Raw genomic sequence first — 22,059 nt, 5'->3', positions numbered from 1 at the left:
AAAAATTGCCAATTTTTGCTGTGATCCTGCAGGAGTCCCAAGGGATAGAGGCAAAAAACTCAACAAAGGAAAGGGGACTGCACGACCTCCCTCTTGAATCATTAAAGACCTTGGAGACACCACCCCCCAGGGCCAAATAGTTAAAAAGGGGGGGCACGCAGCCTCCCTCCATGAGCCACTGTAGGTCCCTTGGAATCCATCCCCTCAGACCGAAACAAAGTTTAAAAGGCTTTAAATACCCTGGGGACCCCATTCTCCGGGGTCGGCTATACTGCTCTATCCTGGGGAGCCCACCCTCAACACACATTATTTTCCCTGCCCTCACTAGTGCAGGCAAGAAATCACGTCTTTGCTCATGCTTGGCGGAAGCATTTAGAAATCTCCCACTAAACAGGAGCAAACCCACCTTGCCTGCTTTCAGTAGTGCAGGAAGGGAAGGCAAGTCTGCCCTAAGCTGGCAGGAGATTTAAGGATGCTTCTGCTGACTTTGCTTTCCTGCCCTCACTCAAGTGGGTAGGGACACAGAACACATATTGCTCCCGCCTGGGAGCATATATAGCTGCTCCCTCCAAGTGGGAGCAACAGTAGCTGGTGGTCCTTATGTGCTTCTTCAGGGGGCCTATACCTACTGTTTCTGGTAGCACTTATCTTCTGTTTCTGACAATTACTGCCTGATGTGTATGGTGAGCCTTCCCTGCTTCTTTCAGGTGGTGCTTCTAGTAGTCTTTGTCTGCTATTTTTGTAGTACTTATTTGTTGCTTCTAACAGCCCTTGTCTTCTGCATATAACCTTTGTCTTTTATTTCTGGAAGTCATTTAATGCTCCTTCTGTTGCTCATTGTGCAATTTCTGTCAGCCAGCCTTACCTGCTTCTTCTGGTGGTCATTGTCTGCTGCTGCGAAAGTACCTTATCTGCCGCTTCTGGAGGTCAATTTTTGTTGTTAAAGAGTATTATTATGTACTGCTTCTGACACTCCATATCTGCTCCTTCCTCCATCCTTACCTGCAGTTGTTGATGATACTTATCCGCTACTGTTGATGGTCATTGCCTGCTGTGTCTGGCTATACTTGTCTACTGCTTCTAGATATGCTTATCTGCTTCTTCGGACAGTCTTCCCCGCTGTTTTTGCAGTCATTATTTGTTTTTGTTTCTTATCTGTTGCTTCTGGCTTACCTTAGCTGCTGCTTCTAATGGCCATTGTCTGTTGTTTCTTTTGGTACTTATTTGCTGCTGTCACTTATCCTATGCATCTGGAAGCCTTTGGCTGCTATTTCTGGTGGTCCTTTTCTGCTGCTTCTAGTAGTGGTTCTTGTCTGATTCTTCTAGTGTTCATTGCTATTTTTGGGGATTCTTATCTGCTACTTCTAACAGTCTTTGCTGTTTGCTTCTGCAAGTCTTTTCTCCACTATGTCTAGTGGTCCTTTTCTGCTGCTTCTGTTGGTCCTTGTCTGCAGTTTCTGACAGTCCATAAACCCTGCTTCATCAGCCTTCTATGGCTGCCTCATCTAGTGGTCATTGTCTGTTGTTTTTACTGTATTACTTCTGGAGGTAATCTTCTGTTGGTATTGACAGTCTTTATTTGCTGCTTCTGGAAAACATTTCTGCTTCATCTGACAGACCTTGCCTGCTATTTCTGGTAATCCTGGGCCATAGTACTAGTAGTTCTAATCTGTTCTCTCCAGCATTCATTTACTGCTGCATCTAATGGTCATTGTTTGCTTGTATTGATGGACCTTACCTGTTGCTGCTGGCAGTCCTTGCCGGCTGACCCTGGTTGATCATTTTATTTCTATTGATCCTAATCTGCTACTTCAGGAGGTCATTGTCAGATGTTTCTAAAGTTTCATATCTGTACCTCTGTTGGTCATTGGCTACTGTTTCCACTTTTCTATCTTGCATCTTTATTTGCTATGACGTAAAGGGCATTCATCATGCTTGATGGATTACTGCTCATTCTATGTTCATGTACTTAGTTTGCACATGCTGCTCGTTATAACACAGTCAATTAAGATTTTTGATTAATGTGATTAATCTATATATTACTAACTGCTATGTAATTTGTTCTTTGGAAGATGAGAAAATCAATGGACCTGGACAAAAGAAAAAAGCCTTATTACTTTACACACTGCCCCTTGTACTGCAATCCCACGGGGTCCATCAGGCTGCTTCTGGCTCGGCTACCTGTATCAATAACTTCTTAGTTACACGTCCTAATGACAGAGAGTTCCGAGTATTATAGGTCAGCGGGTGATTGGCCATGCACTGTCCCAGGGCTTTACAAAAGGTAACTCTTACATCCTTTCCCTAGGCCCTCTGTTGCCAAATTAAGTTTCCCAGAAACCTATGATCTGAAGGAGCATATAGACCTGAACCTGTGCAAACCACAATTCATTTTTCAACACTCCCGATCAACTTGTGTCTTTCAGCAACTCTGTATTTTTGCTGCACTATAATTCTCATTTGAGATTGCAATAATTGTAGGAATAATCTAACAAACAATCACTGTTACCTGTGCCAGGGGTAGAAGGATTTGAAGTTCTGCCAGCTGAGGTGACATCAGAAGGGGCTCTTTGTGTGGCTGTTGGCCCCGTTGTAGTACTTCCTTTTCTCACTGTGGTGGTGTCACCAGTCAGGCTGCTTCTTGAGGTTATGACAACTCTTGTAATTGTGGTTTCAGGAGTCTTATTATTACCTACTTGGTTTTCCAAGCTGACCTGCTTGAAGGCAGGTGTGTTGGTTGATGTAACCATGCTTTTACCATTATTGATGGATTCAGAGGTACTCCCACTGGCCTGTCCTAAGGGAGTTGTGATGTTGGCTGTTGTATTTTTTATAATATTGTTTTGACTTAGCTGCTGTACAGTGCTGTTTGTTACTCTTGAAGACATGGTTTCTGAACCTACGGTGTTTGGGAGTCCTTCTGAGCTGGTAGGGCTTGTAGTATTTGCCTTGATATCTTGTGTATTTGGGTTCTCAAAGGATCTGCTGTTGAGAAAATCCGGCGGGAGGATGTTATTTGCTATTGTGGTGATACTTTTAGGAGTAGTGGTGGCCACAGGTTTCCTTGAGGTGGTCTGCACCATGATGCCTTTTGTACTTGTGCTTTTGAAAGTTTCTATATTTACAGTACTCCCTACAATAGGGTCTGCTATCATGCTGATGCTGTCTTTTATAGTTGTAATGTTAGAAGCTTTCACAATTGTGACATTGCTTGAGCCAGTTGGTGCTGAGGCATTGAGGTTGGTCGTTGCTGGTGCGAACTGAGAAGCATTTGTGCTTATTTTATCCTCTGAGCTAGTCTTCAAGGCAGTATAGATTACATGATCATTTGCAGATGTGTTTTCTAAGGCAGTGCTGTCTGAAATGACTTGTGCAGGACTGAAGGTGGTCCCTGCAGTTATACTTTCAGTTGTCCTGGGGTTGACAGGATTTTCAGAGGTGACCTTTACTTGAGTACTGATGATGGAGTATGTTGATGTACTGCTTTTGATAGCAGTGATGTCCTCACTGGTTTTTGAGAATACCTTCACTGAAATACTATCGTCCTGTGCCCTGGTTGTATTCTCCCAATTAGTTTTGACTGCATTGGTTTGTGAGATGGTTTGTTGTAGAGGTATAAGGGGTTCTGCTCTGTGTGTTGTGGTCTCAATAGATGTGTTACTTGAGATGGTTTCTGTGACAGGGTATGTTCTTCCGTCATCTTTTGCTTTTGTACTTTGAGAGGTTATGCTCTGTTTAGGGGTTTCTGTCCTGATCTCTACCATGGAAGTCCCACCCTCTGAGGTTGTGGTCACACTTTTATACGTTTGATTACTCAAAAGTGTTTCTTTCTCAGAAGTTCTGTTTACTAGTGCTGTGGTTCTTGCTGATATGGTATTGTTTATGAGAGTGTCTGAGCCATGCTCTGTCACAGCAATGGGGTCAAAAGCTTTGATAACTACACGTTCAGATGGGTGGATGCTTGGATAGTCATTCACAATGGTCGGAGTCAATACCTCTGTACTAGAACTTGGAGCAGTGATGCCTTTAATGAGGCTGCCAGTACTGATCTGGATAAAAGCAGTAGAATGTGGTGCTCTTGGAGTTGTAATCTCACTACTTATAGGTGGCTTTAAATTGCCAAATTCTATTGTGTAGCCAACACTGCTGGAGGTGTCCTTCGCTTGAGACAATATTCCTTCTGATGTGCCCATGTCTGTGCTTTTTAAACTCTCCCAGCGTTGTCCTGTTGAAGATTCCCTTGCTTGCGTGATTGCTGTAGTCCCGGTGTTTATCATGAATACGGCTGAGGTCCCTGTCTCTCCGCTGAGACGAGATTTTGTTGTGAGACCATTGCTTATAGATACACTCCTCACTTGAGTCAATGTTTTTGCATCTAAGTTTTGCTCTGGTGTGGCTTCTCTAGTTTTAGTTGCTGATGCTGTAAAACTGACCATAGCTTCTCCAGTTGTGATTGCGGTCACCATGTCAGGGCCAGAATCTTTTGTGAATACAATGTTGGAGACTCCACCCTTCTCTTGAGTTGAAGTTCCTACTGCCAGGCTGCTTCCTGTGCTTTTTAAAGCTTCCCAGTTTTGCCCTGTGGTGGTTTTTCCTCCCACTGTACTTGCTACTGTAATGCCATCTGTAGCGAATGGACTTATGTCCCCTGTCTCCGTGTTGAGGCTGAAATTTCTGGTGATGTCCTTGATAGTGGATGTGTCTTTCTTTTGAGTCACATTTCCTGCTCCAATGCTACTCCCTGTGATGGATCCTCTACCTGTTGTGCTGGCTGTAGTGGTGGTATTTATCACAGCTGCAGTTGTTCTTGCTGCCTCCATGATAAGAGAATTTGCTGTGCTTGCTGGTGTATTGCTGGCTAATGCAATTACAGATGAGGTCACCTTATTCATGCTAACATCAGAACTCCCTGTGAAGCCATTACTAAAAGATCCATCCTTCACATGTGTCGATGGAACTGCTGCCAAACTGCTCCATGTGCTTTTTAAACTAACCCAACTTCGCCCTGTAGTGGATTCACTTGGTGGTGCACTTGCTGCTGTAATGTTACTTATCACAATTGCAGTTGTGCTAGCTGTTTCCATGCTAATGTTAGAATTTGTACTGAAGCCACTGTTGGTGGACCCAACCTTTATTGGAGTCGATGTTGCTGTCAGACCACTCCAAGTACTTTTCGAAATCCCTGGGATTTGTTTTGTGGTGGATCCTCCTGGTGATGTGTTTGCTGCTATAACATTACCAGTAGCCATTGCAGTTGTGTTCTCTGTCTCCATGCCAATGCTGGCAATTATTGTGAAGTCAGTGCTGGTGGAGCCATCCTTCACTTGAGTCATTGTTCCTGTGGCAAATTTGCTGTCTGTGGTATGTCCTCCTATGGTTGTGCCTGCTGCTGTAATGTTATGTATAGCGATTGCTTCTGTGCTCACTATCTCCTTACTGAGGCTAGAATTTGTTGAGATGCCTTTGCTGGTGGAACTGCTTGCCACTTGACTCAAAGTTCCTAGTGCCTGGTTACTCCCGGTGGTATGTCCTCCTATGGTTGTGCTTGTTGCTGTAATAGCACGTGTAGTGATTGCAGCTGTACTCACTATCTCCGTGCTGAGGCTAGAATTTGTTGAGATGCCTTTGCTGGTGGAACTGCTCTCCACTTGACTCAAAGTTCCTAGTGCCTGGTTACTCCCTATGGTATGTCCTCCTATGGTTGTGCCTGCTGCTGTAATGTTATGTATAGTGATTGCTTCTGTGCTCACTATCTCCTTATTGAGGCTAGAATTTGTTGAGATGCCTTTGCTGGTGGAACTGCTCTCCACTTGACTCAAAGTTCCTAGTGCCTGTTTACTCCCTGTGGTATGTCCTCCTATGGTTGTGCTTGCTGCTGTAATAGCACGTGTAGTGATTGCAGCTGTACTCACTATCTCCGTGCTGAGGCTAGAATTTGTTGAGATGCCTTTGCTGGTGGAACTGTTCTCTACTTGACTCAAAGTTCCTAGTGTCTGGTTACTCCCTATGGTATGTCCTCCTATGGTTGTGCCTGCTGCTGTAATGTTATGTATAGTGATTGCTTCTGTGCTCACTATCTCCTTACTGAGGCTAGAATTTGTTGAGATGCCTTTGCTGGTGGAACTGCTTGCCACTTGACTCAAAGTTCCTAGTGCCTGGTTACTCCCGGTGGTATGTCCTCCTATGGTTGTGCTTGTTGCTGTAATAGCACGTGTAGTGATTGCAGCTGTACTCACTATCTCCGTGCTGAGGCTAGAATTTGTTGAGATGCCTTTGCTGGTGGAACTGCTCTCCACTTGACTCAAAGTTCCTAGTGCCTGGTTACTCCCTATGGTATGTCCTCCTATGGTTGTGCCTGCTGCTGTAATGTTATGTATAGTGATTGCTTCTGTGCTCACTATCTCCTTATTGAGGCTAGAATTTGTTGAGATGCCTTTGCTGGTGGAACTGCTCTCCACTTGACTCAAAGTTCCTAGTGCCTGTTTACTCCCTGTGGTATGTCCTCCTATGGTTGTGCTTGCTGCTGTAATAGCACGTGTAGTGATTGCAGCTGTACTCACTATCTCCGTGCTGAGGCTAGAATTTGTTGAGATGCCTTTGCTGGTGGAACTGTTCTCTACTTGACTCAAAGTTCCTAGTGCCTGGTTACTCCCTATGGTATGTCCTCCTATGGTTGTGCCTGCTGCTGTAATGTTATGTATAGTGATTGCTTCTGTGCTCACTATCTCCTTACTGAGGCTAGAATTTGTTGAGATGCCTTTGCTGGTGGAACTGCTCTCCACTTGACTCAAAGTTCCTAGTGCCTGTTTACTCCCTGTGGTATGTCCTCCTATGGTTGTGCTTGCTGCTGTAATAGCACGTGTAGTGATTGGAGCTGTACTCACTATCTCCATGCTGAGGCTAGAATTTGTTGTGATGCCTTTGCTGGTGGATCCGCTCTCCACTTGAGTCAATGTTCCCAGTGCCAGGTTATTCCCTGTGGTATGTTCTCCTATGGTTGTGCTTGCTGTTGTAAGAGCATGTGTAGTGATTGTAACTGTACTCACTATCCCCGGGCCGAGGCTAGAATTTGCTGTGATGCCTTTGCTGGTGGATCCGCTCTCCACTTGAGTCAATGTTCCCAGTGCCAGGCTACTCCCTGTGGTATGTCCTTCTATGGGTGTGCTTGCTGCTGTAATAGCTTGTGTAGTAATTGTAGCTGTACTCACTATCTCCGGACTGAGGCTAGAATTTATTGTGATGTCTTTGTTGGTGGAGCCACTCTTCACTTGAGTCAATGTTCCTAATGCTACGCCACTTCCCGTGCTTTGCCCTAAAGTTGTTATTCTTGCAGCAGTGGTAGTGTTAACTGTGCTGGGTTTGGATGTTTCTGTGTTGGCTGTGCGTGCTGTTGCTGAGCGGTAGTTTTCAGTTGTTGGTGTTATTCCTCTAGTTGTTCCATTTGTAGAAATCCTGGTGGTTGCTGTTGTGGATGTCTGCGTCGTCCTCACTTGGAGAAAACAAAAAATCAGAAATATCCAAGTCATTCACTATATATAGTGATAAGCCCACCACTACCCTAAAGTTTAAGACATATGGACACAGTCAGCTTTGGAAAGCCAGCTAGACACATCTCCCCCAAGTAACACAGAGAGTAGAAGTGCAGTGTAATCAGTGTGTTGTGTAGGAAGGGATTCTAATCCACGGTGAACACTGCATATCCACATATGTTTATGTAAGGACGTTTCTCCCTCAGGGAAGAGGTTAATAGACTGATGTGAAGATTACTGAATGCCTGAGTGCCTAAACTTGTGAATGAATGTATGTGTGAGTGAATGCAGAAGCAAGTGAGTTCCCCTTTAGAGACTCAGGGCAAAATAGCGTACAAATTCAGTGATTGCCACGGGTGTTATCTGCTTTTGTACCCTAAATTTGACCTGATTTTCTATGAAAGATTGTCTTCACAATGTATGCTACACAGAATATTCACCTTCTTATATGTTAGCTTGCAAGAAAACCTGAAATCCACCACAGCAGTGGAAGCTTCACAAAATAATACTCACAAAAGATGTGATTAAAAAAATTAAATGCTAAGATCCATAGATAAGAGCAGCCTAATGTGAAAGTTGTATAAATAGAACAATGAATGGTTCACCTGGATCTGATATGTTTAACTTCTTCGATAAGGGAATACAAAATCTAAGCTAACATTTAATGTGAAAAACAAAACCACTCAAGACCCCTATGAGTGATTTAATTAAAGCACAAGGTAAGTGCAAATACACATAGGTTATTTACAAATCACAGAAAGTATCTGTACCATATACAATGTACACAAAACAGACAAGACGACAAATGGGCGCTACGTCCTGATATGGGAACACACATTTAAGTGAGTGAATGCAGAAGCAAGTGAGTTCCCCTTTAGAGACTCAGGGCAAAATAGCGTACAAATTCAGTGATTGCCACGGGTGTTATCTGCTTTTGTACCCTAAATTTGACCTGATTTTCTATGAAAGATTGTCTTCACAATGTATGCTACACAGAATATTCACCTTCTTATATGTTAGCTTGCAAGAAAACCTGAAATCCACCACAGCAGTGGAAGCTTCACAAAATAATACTCACAAAAGATGTGATTAAAAAAATTAAATGCTAAGATCCATAGATAAGAGCAGCCTAATGTGAAAGTTGTATAAATAGAACAATGAATGGTTCACCTGGATCTGATATGTTTAACTTCTTCGATAAGGGAATACAAAATCTAAGCTAACATTTAGGGGGTCATTAGGATGGCGGACGGACTTGCGTCCGTCCGCCACCCCTGAGTTTGAGGGACCGTCCGCATGGGCAGCGGCGGTCCCTCCATAGCAAGTAGGATGTGACCGCCACCCTGGCGGTCACATCCTGTATGTTTTACATTGCGGCGGATGCTGCTTGAAGCAGCATCCGCCGCAATGCAAAAAACGAAAGGTGTGCATTTGCATGCACAAAGCGGCAGGCACCGCGTGGTGCCTGCCGCTTCGTGCACGCAAGGGCAGGGGGGTACCATAGGTACCCCCCATGTGCACCCCCCACGCAACCTTCACCCAGGGGGCCCGCAACGGGCCCCCAAAGTGACTGTCCGTATGCTTTTCCACGGCGGAAAAGCCGCCGCGGAAAAGCATGACTCACCCTGCATCCTAATATGGCTGGCGGTGTCTGATAGACACCGCCAGCCATGTTATTGCTTTTCCGCCGTGGTCGCCTTCCGACCACGGTGGAAAAGCGGCGGACGGATTGGGAGACCCACCAGCCATCCTGATTTGGCGGTGGGTCTTTCAGGCCTCCTCGGCGGATTTCCCGCATACTCCGGGCCGGCGGTGGCTTCCGCCGGCCCGGAGTATGCAGGAAATCCGCCATCCTAATGACCCCCTTAATGTGAAAAACAAAACCACTCAAGACCCCTATGAGTGATTTAATTAAAGCACAAGGTAAGTGCAAATACACATAGGTTATTTACAAATCACAGAAAGTATCTGTACCATATACAATGTACACAAAACAGACAAGACGACAAATGGGCGCTACGTCCTGATATGGGAACACACATTTAAGTGTATGTATCATGATTATATACAAACAAACATTTCATGTATATGTTTCCTGAAGCACACATATATTAAGTCTGTATAAAGGAAATTAATTTAGGACCGTATAAATCAGTGTGCTAGAGTGTCTATGATGTTTCAAACTTGTTTGAAATATGGGGTTCTCTTCAGGACAATTGGATGGTAGGGACACCTGGGAGAAGATTCAACAGTAATATAAATTACTAAAGGAAATGGTGTTAAGAGGTCATCATCATGGGCTGCAGTGAATTAAGGATATTAACCTGAGAACAAAGAAGGCCACGGGTGGTAACTTATCTCAGACACATACGTAGAGTGAATTGATAGATCCATTGTTGCGAAAGGAGACAATATTTAGGGCAGTAAATGTGAAAACACGCATCTTGGGGCAAGTTTATCAAACATTCAACCAGTGCAGTGAAGCAAGCCACCTGTCTGCGCCTCGTGAAAGGGAAATGGCAGGAATGCGCTGTATTTAACATTATATGGCACATGCATGGCATTTTCTTTCACTGGCGTACAAATTGCTGCCTAGCACCAACGCAGGCAGCCTTGCCCCATGTTGCAAGGTTGCCTGTATTGCAGGCAGGATAGTATTTGTGCAGGAAGGGACTATTTGAATTTTGGAAGGATCTGGTTGAAACATTGCAAATCGTAAGTATTGGTTAATTACTTCCGAAGCCAGTCCATGGGCTTTAGGGGCGTTCTGAATCTAATTTAGTTTAAATAAGATGGACGGTTTCTTTAAGCGAGTCAAATTGAGACACAGGAATATTGCTCAGAATTAGATATTTGGTCAGATAAGGAGCTGAGACAAGGGAGAATTTTTGATTGGAGAATTAAAAATATTTTTTGAGGATATTTTTTGTGACAGCTAATAATATTGGATTACATTTTATTGTTTCAGAATCCTGTATCATGGGGAGAAAAGGCATTTGTTATTGACTTCCAATGAATTGAGAGATAATTTAAATGTTGATATGAGTGTATAGAGATGGGACCATTGGATTAAGAATATTGGGCCCGATTCACAGAACTAACTTAAGACAAAATCCTAAACTTACTACTTTTGGTATTCACAGAAGTTAGGATTTTGTCTTAAGTTTGTCTTAAGACAAACTTAAGACAGACTTAAGACAGACTTAAGTTAGGATTTTGTCTTAAGTCTGTCTTAAGTTTGTCTTAAGACAAAATCCTAACTTCTGTGAATACCAAAAGTAGTATGTTTAGGATTTTGTCTTAAGTTAGGTCTGTGAATCGGGCCCGATGTGACTTAGAAAGGGATTAAGATAGTGAGAGGAGTATAAGAGAGGCTATTGTTTAATTGATATCGATATGTACTTTTTTAATGAAAATTTTAAATATATTTAAATTATAATTTGCTCGCGTTGTGTTTCTAAATTGATGTGTTGAAAGGCTGATATTTGTATGAACTTTTAGAAGCCAACATTTTCAGTGTCTACCTAGTATTGCATAATGGATCTATGGCTAAAATTGTGGAACAATTTGTATTGTTCATTTAGATTTTCGTAGTGTAAATATTTGTATAATGGGCTGAAAACAAAAGAGGGCTTTGATAAATGTATGGATTAATTATATTGTTTGCTGCTCTTTTAACATTGGCTTTATGGACTATTTTACTGGGCCAATTAAACTGTTCTTTTATATTCCTGTATAATGGAGTGAAAATTATTGAGGAGTTTCTTGTACAAAGAAGTTGAAGCAATCTAGGTGAGGGTGGGACATGGGGAAATGTTTGGCACAATTCAGGGTAATAATTTGGAAGATAATGTTATGGAAGGGAGGTATATACAAGCTAATAATATTCTATCCGTTTCATGCACAAAAAAGCCTGAAATAAAAAGGTTTTCACTAACAATCTGATAGCAAGGTGGTGTTTAGTTGGAAGTCAATTGGGCTGGAATTTTATCAGAATTTTTTGATCTTATTATGAGCTGGGAAAGACTTTATCTGGATACCAATTTTATCAATGAAATAATTGAAAACATTTTATTACATCCTCACATGCCACTTCTGTATATATTGGAAGATAAAGAACGTAAGCGAATGATAATTTGTTGATTATAAGAATATATATACTTGGAAAACTGATAGGTATCATGGGAACCAACATCTTGGATTTTGATAATGAAGTGTTATCATTATTAATATCTCTACCTTTTAGGTGTTTGGTTATGATTTGAGGAGGATCACACTAATATTTTATACCATTACAATATATTATGTTCCCATAACATTAGCATATGAAAATTAATTTGTTTTATATTGCTAACAATGTAGCTTTTGTCATGAAATCTCAATGTGCATTGTGAATTTGGAAATCATGGAGAAGCATTAAAATGTTATTTTTATATATTTGACAGACCTGAAGAAGCTACAATGTCACGATATATGATGGTTGTATTGATTTGATTTTGGATTTGGTTCAAGGGAATTAATTGGAGCAATTTGACAACTTCCTGAAATAGAGGACTTTTTCATTGACTGTTTATATTAAAGTTTGTAGTGTCCTCAGATCCTTTGGACATTTCATATGGAGACATACTGCACACTGGCTGGACTACCAGTGATCTGGGACATAAGCACTGGGCTAATTTTCCTGTAACCCAAAAGTTAATTGCTCAATTTAATACTAAATTATATGTTAAATTTGAATGTGGTCATACAAAAACAGTTTAAATATCTCTTGCCCAGGATCCCAAAAATAGTTAACATAACACTGTTTTTGAGCGATAGAGTTAGAGGTAATGGTAGGCAGTGAGGGAGAGGGGTTAGATAGAGAAATTGAATAGATAGAGGTCAAATAGACGGAAAGTTAAGTGTCCCAGGGGGAACCTTGGATGGTTGGGGCCACTTGGAAAGTGGGGGCCCTGGTCAGTTGCCCACTTTGACCATGCCATAGAACATCTTTGGCCAGGCAATCATCCCTTCTTCGGGCCCTTTCTGCAGTTGAATTTACCCGTGCTGCAGGTTGCGTTGTAGTCTGAACAGCAGTCAGGTGGAAACTTTTTCGAGCAGAACTCATCACAATAGCAGTCTCTCCTCAAGCAGGTGTCATTCTTTCCAAGGCAGCAAAGCGGGGGGCTCAGTGAACATTTTCCTGCAGGTATAGGAAAAGCAACATGGCGCAGTTACACAGCTGTCAAGTTTTGAGAATGCTAAGGAGAGACACCTGGTTAGCAGGTTTCATGTTATTGGGGGAAGTGATAATACACAAGCTCTGACATCAATTAAAACATGAGAAGGGAAATCAGAGAAATGATAAAGAAAAAGTTTAAATAATTATACACTTACACCAGCACTTCAATCAATCATTCAAAGCATCTTTACTCTGCATGGAGACCCACCATAAAAGCAGTTCGAAATACATAGAAATCAACATCAACGGCAAACAACATGTTTCATATAGAACTTGAGTAAAAGCATGGCATGTACGGATCAATAGTATAAAAAAAGTACAAGGGGGCACATGCATTAATATTGCTTTTTGCAATTCCTTAATTGCGAAAAATAAGGAATCGCAATTAAGGAATTGCAAACTGCAATGCATCAAGAAATCCCTAAAAAAAATAACGATTTCTTAAAATTCCTTAATTGCGATTCTCTAATTGAGAATCGCAATTAAGGAATACCTCCCCATTCATTCCTATGGGCCTAGAGGCACATAGAAATGAATGGGAAGACATTCTCAATTTGCGATTCTCCATTAGAGAATCGCAAATGCAGAATGCAATTCCAAGGGTGCAGGGGTGTCACCCTGTTGCACCCCTGAAATCTGCCTATAAGTACATCTTGCACACACACATGCCCCAAGGGTATGTGTGTGTGTAAAATGGAACTTTGAAAAATGCACTTTAGTGCATTTTTCAAAGTTTTCGCAAATTACCATAAAGGTCAACTTCATGGTAATTTGCTCCCCTTATTAGCGAAATCGCTAATTTTTTAAGTTTGATGCATTGCATTTAAGGAATCTCAATTTGAGATTCCTTAAATGCATTTGCAATTTAAGAAATCGCAATTGTGCGATTTTTTAAATTGCGAAAAGTACAAAAATGATGATGCATCCCAAAAGTTGAAATTGCATTCGCAAACGGCCGAATTTTGCGATTCGCACCATTTGCGAATGCAATTTACAATGATGCATGTGCCCCAAGATGTTAGTCAAAGTGCACAGTGCTTATTGAAGGGACGGCTGCTTTAAGAAACAAACTTACGGAAGAACAGTTTTCATTGTCAGTTAATTCTTGCAGAAACCTAAAAACTTGTTGGCATTTATGATAATTTTTTAGCCTTAAAAAAGGTACAAAAATACTTTCTCATAAATAATTGGTAGTACCCACAGAATAAAGTAAATTGGATCATAGTTTGCTTAGATACATTGTTGCACGGGCAAACTTGTGAGTTCAAGTTGTGCTGGAAACCTCGAGGGAATATTTCAAGGTCCCTGCTCTAAATTGAAATAGAAGCAAGCGCACCCAACTCCTGGTTGTATTCATCAGTTGACACAGCACCAAAATTAGCAAGGAAGTAAACCCCAATCTTATGTTTCTGTGATTCCTCATTCAACCTGAACCCTGCAATTTTTCCATCAACAGGGTCTGTTCTTGCTTTCTGCTGGGTAGCACACCTATAGCTGACTGAGAAGCAGCAAACCTTACACCAATCCCTTTCAGTGACTTTATTTTATGTAGGGCAGCCACGGAATAGAGAGCCCTTTGTCACAGGCCAGGCAGTCAAAAAGTATCTTTCTAGTCAGTGAGGATTCCACATTGCTCGTAACAGAGAGCCACAGCAGTGCAGGACAAATAGATGTTTGGTTGCATAAATAAATATAAATGGAGCACTCCACTAGGTGCATCAGACATCAATGAATAATAGAGCTAGGTGAAACAGACACCAATGTACAAAGGAGTTGGGGAACCAATCATCAATGCATCACTAGCTAGGTGAACCACACACTGATGCATAGTGGAGGTAAGTGAACCCAACACCAATGTACACAGGTGCTAGTTTAACCAATCACCAATGCATCACCTACTAGGTGAACCAAGCAGTAATGCAGAGAGGAGCTAGGTGAACCAGTAAGTAATTCACGAAGCACCAGCAGACTCAGACACCAATGGATAATGGAGCTAGGTGGATCAGACCCTAATGGGAAACATCCTTTACAACGCAACTTTTACCACGCAGTGCCTTTACGACGCAACTATTACAACGCATGTCATTACAACGCATAGCGCTGGGGGGCGCTCTAGGATAGGGAATAGATTTAATTTACTATCCAACACCTTCCCTACTATCCACGGGGACTGGAGTTGGAATAGTAAATTAAACTATTCACTATCCAGCACCCCTAAGCGCTATGCGTTGTAAAGGCATGCTTTGTAAAAACTGCGTTGTAAAGGCATGCGTGGTAAAATCATGCGTTGTAATGTCATACATCCGACACTAATGCATTGAAGAGCAAGGCGAACCACACGGCAATGTATAGCGGAGCTAGGTGAACCAGATACCAATGAATTATAGAGACAGGTGGCCCAGACACCACAGCAGCCGGAGTCCACACAGACATCAACGGAGGATGGCACCAAGTGACCGAGACACCACTGCAGCAGGGGCCCACACAGACACACACAGATGGAGGATGTCACCAAGTGACCGAGATACCACTGCAGCAGGGGTCCACACACACACACACACACCCCGACGGAGGATGTCACCAAGTGACCAAGACACCACTGCAGCAAGGGTCCACACAGACACCTACTGAGGATGCACCAAGTGACCGAGACACCACTGCAGCAGCGGTCCACACACACACACACCCCGACGGAGGATGCACCAAGTGACCGAGACACCACTGCAGCAGCGGTCCACACAAACACCAACGGAGGATGCACCAAATGACCGAGAAACCACTGCAGCAGGGGTTCACGCACACACACACCAACAGAGGATGGCATCAAGTGATTGAGACAGCATTGCGGCTGTTTGGCAGCGGTCCACACACACACACACCCCGACGGAGGATGTCACCAAGTGACCAAGACACCACTGCAGCAAGGGTCCACACAGACACCTACTGAGGATGCACCAAGTGACCGAGACACCACTGCAGCAGGGGTCCAAACACACACATACCCCGACGGAGGATGTCACCAAGTGACCGAGACACCACTGCAGCAGCGGTCCACACACACACACACCCCGACGGAGGATGCACCAAGTGACCGAGACACCACTGCAGCAGGGGTCCACACAAACACCAACGGAGGATGCACCAAATGACCGAGAAACCACTGCAGCAGGGGTTCACACACACACACACCAACAGAGGATGGCATCAAGTGATTGAGACAGCATTGCGGCTGTTTGGCAGCTCTCAAACCACAAGGTGTACATCTGACATCAGAGATGCTTAGCATCGATACAATGCTGGAGTGTATGCTGGTAAAACAACGTAACCATCTCTGAACTGATACCTGTGCTATCAACTTCAGAAGACTGTACCACTGAATACTGAGACCAGGAAAACAAGAATACAATAATATAGAAGAATATTGATGACAGAATATTGAAAGATAAGTGCATAAGTATAGATTTACAATTCCTAACTCCACATCTGTGTGCCTTGAAGCTATATATACTGAATAGGTATATAAATGTGCAGTCAGGTAAAAAAAACACTGGAATTATTTACCTGATAAAGTTTATTTTCACATGTTTTTCCTCAATATTCTGTCCCATCGGTTTAGTGGCTTGGATATTCAAGGTCACACCACATCAGAACACAGTGGTGACCCTTGAAGTAGATGGAAGGGGAGACTAATGCCAGGGTGATGAGGATCAACAAAAACATAGAGGAAGGGAAGGGAGGAGACTAGAATGGAACAGGAAGGGAGTTGGAGAATGTGTGAGAGGGTAAGAAGCGGAAATAGAGAAAGAGATATGGGTAAAGAGAGTAGAATAGTAGTGGGTGCAAAGAATAATTAGAATAAATGAGAACGTGTAACTCCACTAGAACCAATATATGTGCTGAAAAACAGAACATAATGTTGCCTCCCGGAAGTTAGTAAAGAGGAAAGAAATCCAGGGGTGAGGAGGAAGAACAGGACTTTGGAGGAAGGGTAGAATGGTAGCAGAGAGATAGTTGGGTAGCACGCGATGGCATAAGAGGAATGCAAGAAGAGAGTGACAGGCAGTGCCTAATTTGTGAAAGAAAGAGTGCCGGTACCCGAAGCTCTACTCAGAAGCAGCTGAACGGTGCAATTAAAAGTTGGTGAGTCGAATACCAAGGCTGGTGGTTTTCAATCCACTACCAGGCACTTTCTGCCTCTTGTTCTCACTCTTGCAGGCTCCTGGCTTCTCTCTTTGTGATGTTTTTGCTGTCTTTCTCTTCCTCCTTGAATGAATGAATGATGCATGAATAAAGGCATTTCTATAGTGCACAGCTACTCAAAAGAGTGTCCCAGTGCATAAGATTCAGAAAAGGGGGTGGTGATGAACAGAGTGTCTGAATTAAGCAGACCACTCTTACCCAGTCCAAAGATCAGGGCTTGATCCATCACCGTTATTTATCTCACTGCCCCATCCCAGCTCAGAACCTGGCTATATGCAAATTGGTCTGTCCCTGGCCCAGTGCATCATGGGAACAGGGCAGACCAAACTACCAAGCCAATTCTTCACCAGAAAGGAGACAAGCTACCGGGGACCGGTTTCTGGCATTTCAGCCTCTTCGGCCCGGCTTGCTTGAATCCTGATGGAGCAGTGAGAAAGGGACTCATGTCTGAGTATACCCTGCCACACCTATAGTGGCCAAAAACGATTCAGAAAAGGGGGTGGTGATGAACAGAGTGTCTGAATTAAGCAGACCACTCTTACCCAGTCCAAAGATCAGGGCTTGATCCATCACCGTTATTTATCTCACTGCCCCATCCCAGCTCAGAACCTGGCTATATGCAAATTGGTCTGTCCCTGGCCCAGTGCATCATGGGAACAGGGCAGACCAAACTACCAAGCCAATTCTTCACCAGAAAGGAGACAAGCTACCGGGGACCGGTTTCTGGCATTTCAGCCTCTTCGGCCCGGCTTGCTTGAATCCTGATGGAGCAGTGAGAAAGGGACTCATGTCTGAGTATACCCTGCCACACCTATAGTGGCCAAAAACGATTCAGAAAAGGGGGTGGTGATGAACAGAGTGTCTGAATTAAGCAGACCACTCTTACCCAGTCCAAATATCAGGGCTTGATCCATCACCGTTATTTATCTCACTGCCCCATCCCAGCTCAGAACCTGGCTATATGCAAATTGGTCTGTCCCTGGCCCAGTGCATCATGGGAACAGGGCAGACCAAACTACCAAGCCAATTCTTCACCAGAAAGGAGACAAGCTACCGGGGACCGGTTTCTGGCATTTCAGCCTCTTCGGCCCGGCTTGCTTGAATCCTGATGGAGCAGTGAGAAAGGGACTCATGTCTGAGTATACCCTGCCACACCTATAGTGGCCAAAAACGATTCAGAAAAGGGGGTGGTGATGAACAGAGTGTCTGAATTAAGCAGACCACTCTTACCCAGTCCAAAGATCAGGGCTTGATCCATCACCGTTATTTATCTCACTGCCCCATCCCAGCTCAGAACCTGGCTATATGCAAATTGGTCTGTCCCTGGCCCAGTGCATCATGGGAACAGGGCAGACCAAACTACCAAGCCAATTCTTCACCAGAAAGGAGACAAGCTACCGGGGACCGGTTTCTGGCATTTCAGCCTCTTCGGCCCGGCTTGCTTGAATCCTGATGGAGCAGTGAGAAAGGGACTCATGTCTGAGTATACCCTGCCACACCTATAGTGGCCAAAAACGATTCAGAAAAGGGGGTGGTGATGAACAGAGTGTCTGAATTAAGCAGACCACTCTTACCCAGTCCAAAGATCAGGGCTTGATCCATCACCGTTATTTATCTCACTGCCCCATCCCAGCTCAGAACCTGGCTATATGCAAATTGGTCTGTCCCTGGCCCAGTGCATCATGGGAACAGGGCAGACCAAACTACCAAGCCAATTCTTCACCAGAAAGGAGACAAGCTACCGGGGACCGGTTTCTGGCATTTCAGCCTCTTCGGCCCGGCTTGCTTGAATCCTGATGGAGCAGTGAGAAAGGGACTCATGTCTGAGTATACCCTGCCACACCTATAGTGGCCAAAAACGATTCAGAAAAGGGGGTGGTGATGAACAGAGTGTCTGAATTAAGCAGACCACTCTTACCCAGTCCAAAGATCAGGGCTTGATCCATCACCGTTATGTATCTCACTGCCCCATCCCAGCTCAGAACCTGGCTATATGCAAATTGGTCTGTCCCTGGCCCAGTGCATCATGGGAACAGGGCAGACCAAACTACCAAGCCAATTCTTCACCAGAAAGGAGACAAGCTACCGGGGACCGGTTTCTGGCATTTCAGCCTCTTCAGCCCGGCTTGCTTGAATCCTGATGGAGCAGTGAGTAAAGGGACTCATGTCTGAGTATACCCTGCCACACCTATAGTGGCCAAAAACGATTCAGAAAAGGGGGTGGTGATGAACAGAGTGTCTGAATTAAGCAGACCACTCTTACCCAGTCCAAAGATCAGGGCTTGATCCATCACCGTTATTTATCTCACTGCCCCATCCCAGCTCAGAACCTGGCTATATGCAAATTGGTCTGTCCCTGGCCCAGTGCATCATGGGAACAGGGCAGACCAAACTACCAAGCCAATTCTTCACCAGAAAGGAGACAAGCTACCGGGGACCGGTTTCTGGCATTTCAGCCTCTTCGGCCCGGCTTGCTTGAATCCTGATGGAGCAGTGAGAAAGGGACTCATGTCTGAGTATACCCTGCCACACCTATAGTGGCCAAAAACGATTCAGAAAAGGGGGTGGTGATGAACAGAGTGTCTGAATTAAGCAGACCACTCTTACCCAGTCCAAAGATCAGGGCTTGATCCATCACCGTTATTTATCTCACTGCCCCATCCCAGCTCAGAACCTGGCTATATGCAAATTGGTCTGTCCCTGGCCCAGTGCATCATGGGAACAGGGCAGACCAAACTACCAAGCCAATTCTTCACCAGAAAGGAGACAAGCTACCGGGGACCGGTTTCTGGCATTTCAGCCTCTTCGGCCCGGCTTGCTTGAATCCTGATGGAGCAGTGAGAAAGGGACTCATGTCTGAGTATACCCTGCCACACCTATAGTGGCCAAAAACGATTCAGAAAAGGGGGTGGTGATGCTCAAGCAAGCCGGGCCGACGACGCCTGAAATGGCAGAAACCGGTCCCCGGAAGCTTGTTTCCTTCCCAGTATAAGAATTGGCTTGGTAGTTTGGTTTGCCCTGTTCCCATCATGCACTGGGACAGGAACAGACTAATTTGCATATAGCCAAGTTCTGAGCTGGGATGGTGCAGTGAGCTAAAAAACGGTGATGGATCAAGCCCTGATCTTTGGACTGGGTAAGAGTGGTCTGCTTAATTCAGGCACTCTGTTCATCACCACCCCCTTTTCTGAACCAGTGCATAAGAGGCCCCTGGAATAGACCTCCCTACCAGCTGCATTTGGAAGGAAAAGAGGGGAAAACAGGGACATCAGAGAGAGAGGATCGAAAGCTCACAGATATTGGTTAAAGAGCAGAGTTTTGAGATGTTTCCTGAAAGTGGCTAACTCTGTCACCGCTCTCAGTGCAGCGGGCAGCGCATTCCATGCTTGAAACCCGAGGAACCCAAACGAGGAGCCCCCAGCCTGAACATGAATAATTCTAGGGACAGTGGCTAGGTTAATAGAGGAGGATCTTAAAGTTCTGGAAATAAGATAGTGAGCGATCCTTCTGCAAAGGTACTTAGGCCACATTCAATGCAAAGCTTTAAAGAATAGCACCATAGCTTTAAATTCTAGATGATTCTATCCTTCATCGGGAGCCAATGAAGCACTCTGAGATGGGGGGACATATGAGTTCTAGCTTTAAGCCTGAGAATGGCTCTAGAGTCTGCATTTTGTGCCACCTGCGGACGCTTGAGAAGATATTCTGGAATACCGAGGTAGAGTATGTTCATAGTCCAGTCTTGAAGTGATCAGTGCCTGTACCACCAATGTCCTGTGATCTAAGGTCAAGAATGGAATGAACTTCCTCAGCATCCTGAGGATGCCATAGCACGTTCCCACCACAGATTGGATTTGAGCTTTCATAGATAAGCGGTCATCTATCAAAACGCCCAAATTCTTTACCTTTTGTTGTGCAGCCAGAGGTGGCGACATATCTTTTGGCCACCAGAGCCTCCAATCGACTGGCGGTTGGGTGCCAAAAAAGATAATTTCCGACTTTTCCGGATTGCATTTAAGGTGGTTAGATCTTAACCATGCAAACACTTTTGAGAGGCAAGTTTTCATCTTGGATCCATCAAAACTCTTCACTTTGTCACAAGAGAAAAGGAGCTGAGTATCGTCAGTGTACTTTTTGCTCCATATGTGTCTGCTAAGACAGCTAAAGGAGACATGTAAAGATTGAATAATGTGGGACTCAAAATGGAGCCCTGAGGGACCCCCACATCGATTCTCGGAAATCCAACATCAAAAGGAGGAATCCAAACCTCCTGAACCCTGTCCTTTAGATAGGAGGCAAGCCACTTGCAAACTGAGCCTCCAATACCGAGAGCCTGGATCCTGTCCAATACTTTGTCATGGGGCACGGTATTGAAGGCCGCTGACAAGTCTAACAGAATCAGTTGTGTGTTTTTCCAGCCCTTGCACTCTGTAAATATCTGATGCTGGATAATAAGTGCCTGTCCCCAAAAGTAAGTGCTGGTGGCCCCCACCAGTGAACACCAGCTCAAATTAAGCACTGCTGACAGGCACTAGGGGGATATTCTTTAGAATTGTTCATATCACTTCACCAGAACAAATGTATTTCCATCCCATAATTTACTTTGAAGCAGTGTGTTTTTAGTTTTGAAAACCTTAATCAAACAAGGTGGGAGTATATTGACATGTATCAACTATGTTTATAAGAAATGATCTAAATAAATTGTACAGTGCTAAGGCCCTTATTTTCAGTACTTCACCAAGAGGAAAACCACTCTCTGACGCTTTTGTAGACCTGACTTTACCCCTGCACCCATTATCAGACGAGAGTAAGTACCACACACTTAGGTCCTATGTTGTTTTTCATTATTAGGTCTCACTTACAGTTAGCTTTCACATGCCTATTGTTGAAGACCTCTTGTGTACAACACCAGTACTTAGAGTGGGCTTTGGGCCAGCCCACTCTTTATCATTGGTTGGCTTTATTGTCAATGCCATTTGCTTTCTTCTTATTCAATGACTTCCTTCTTCCTGTGTGTGTTACTCCTGTGGAAAATAGCTTCTTTACCTACTTTTGACTTCCAATATTCTATCCTTCTATGACTCCACATCTGGAAACTACTGTTTTCTT

The 22,059-nt window shown here is 43.9% G+C and overlaps 1 protein-coding gene across 1 annotated transcript in view; it reads right to left on the bottom strand.

Moving 5' to 3' along the window:
• LOC144790705 (uncharacterized) overlaps positions 1-22,059 on the bottom strand; it is a 43,434-nt gene that overhangs the window by 13,123 nt on the left and 8,252 nt on the right. Inside the window, exon 2 of the mRNA XM_078665425.1 lies at positions 2,510-7,489. Coding sequence (XP_078521551.1) covers positions 2,510-7,489 — 4,980 coding nt within the window. The remainder of the gene's footprint in view (positions 1-2,509; positions 7,490-22,059) is intronic.

Source organism: Lissotriton helveticus, chromosome 11 (assembly GCF_964261635.1).
Source record: "Lissotriton helveticus chromosome 11, aLisHel1.1, whole genome shotgun sequence".
NCBI classification, from domain to species: Eukaryota; Metazoa; Chordata; class Amphibia; order Caudata; family Salamandridae; genus Lissotriton; species Lissotriton helveticus.
Note: the sequence above shows the minus strand (reverse complement) of the source record. Positions and strands in the feature narration are given on the sequence as shown.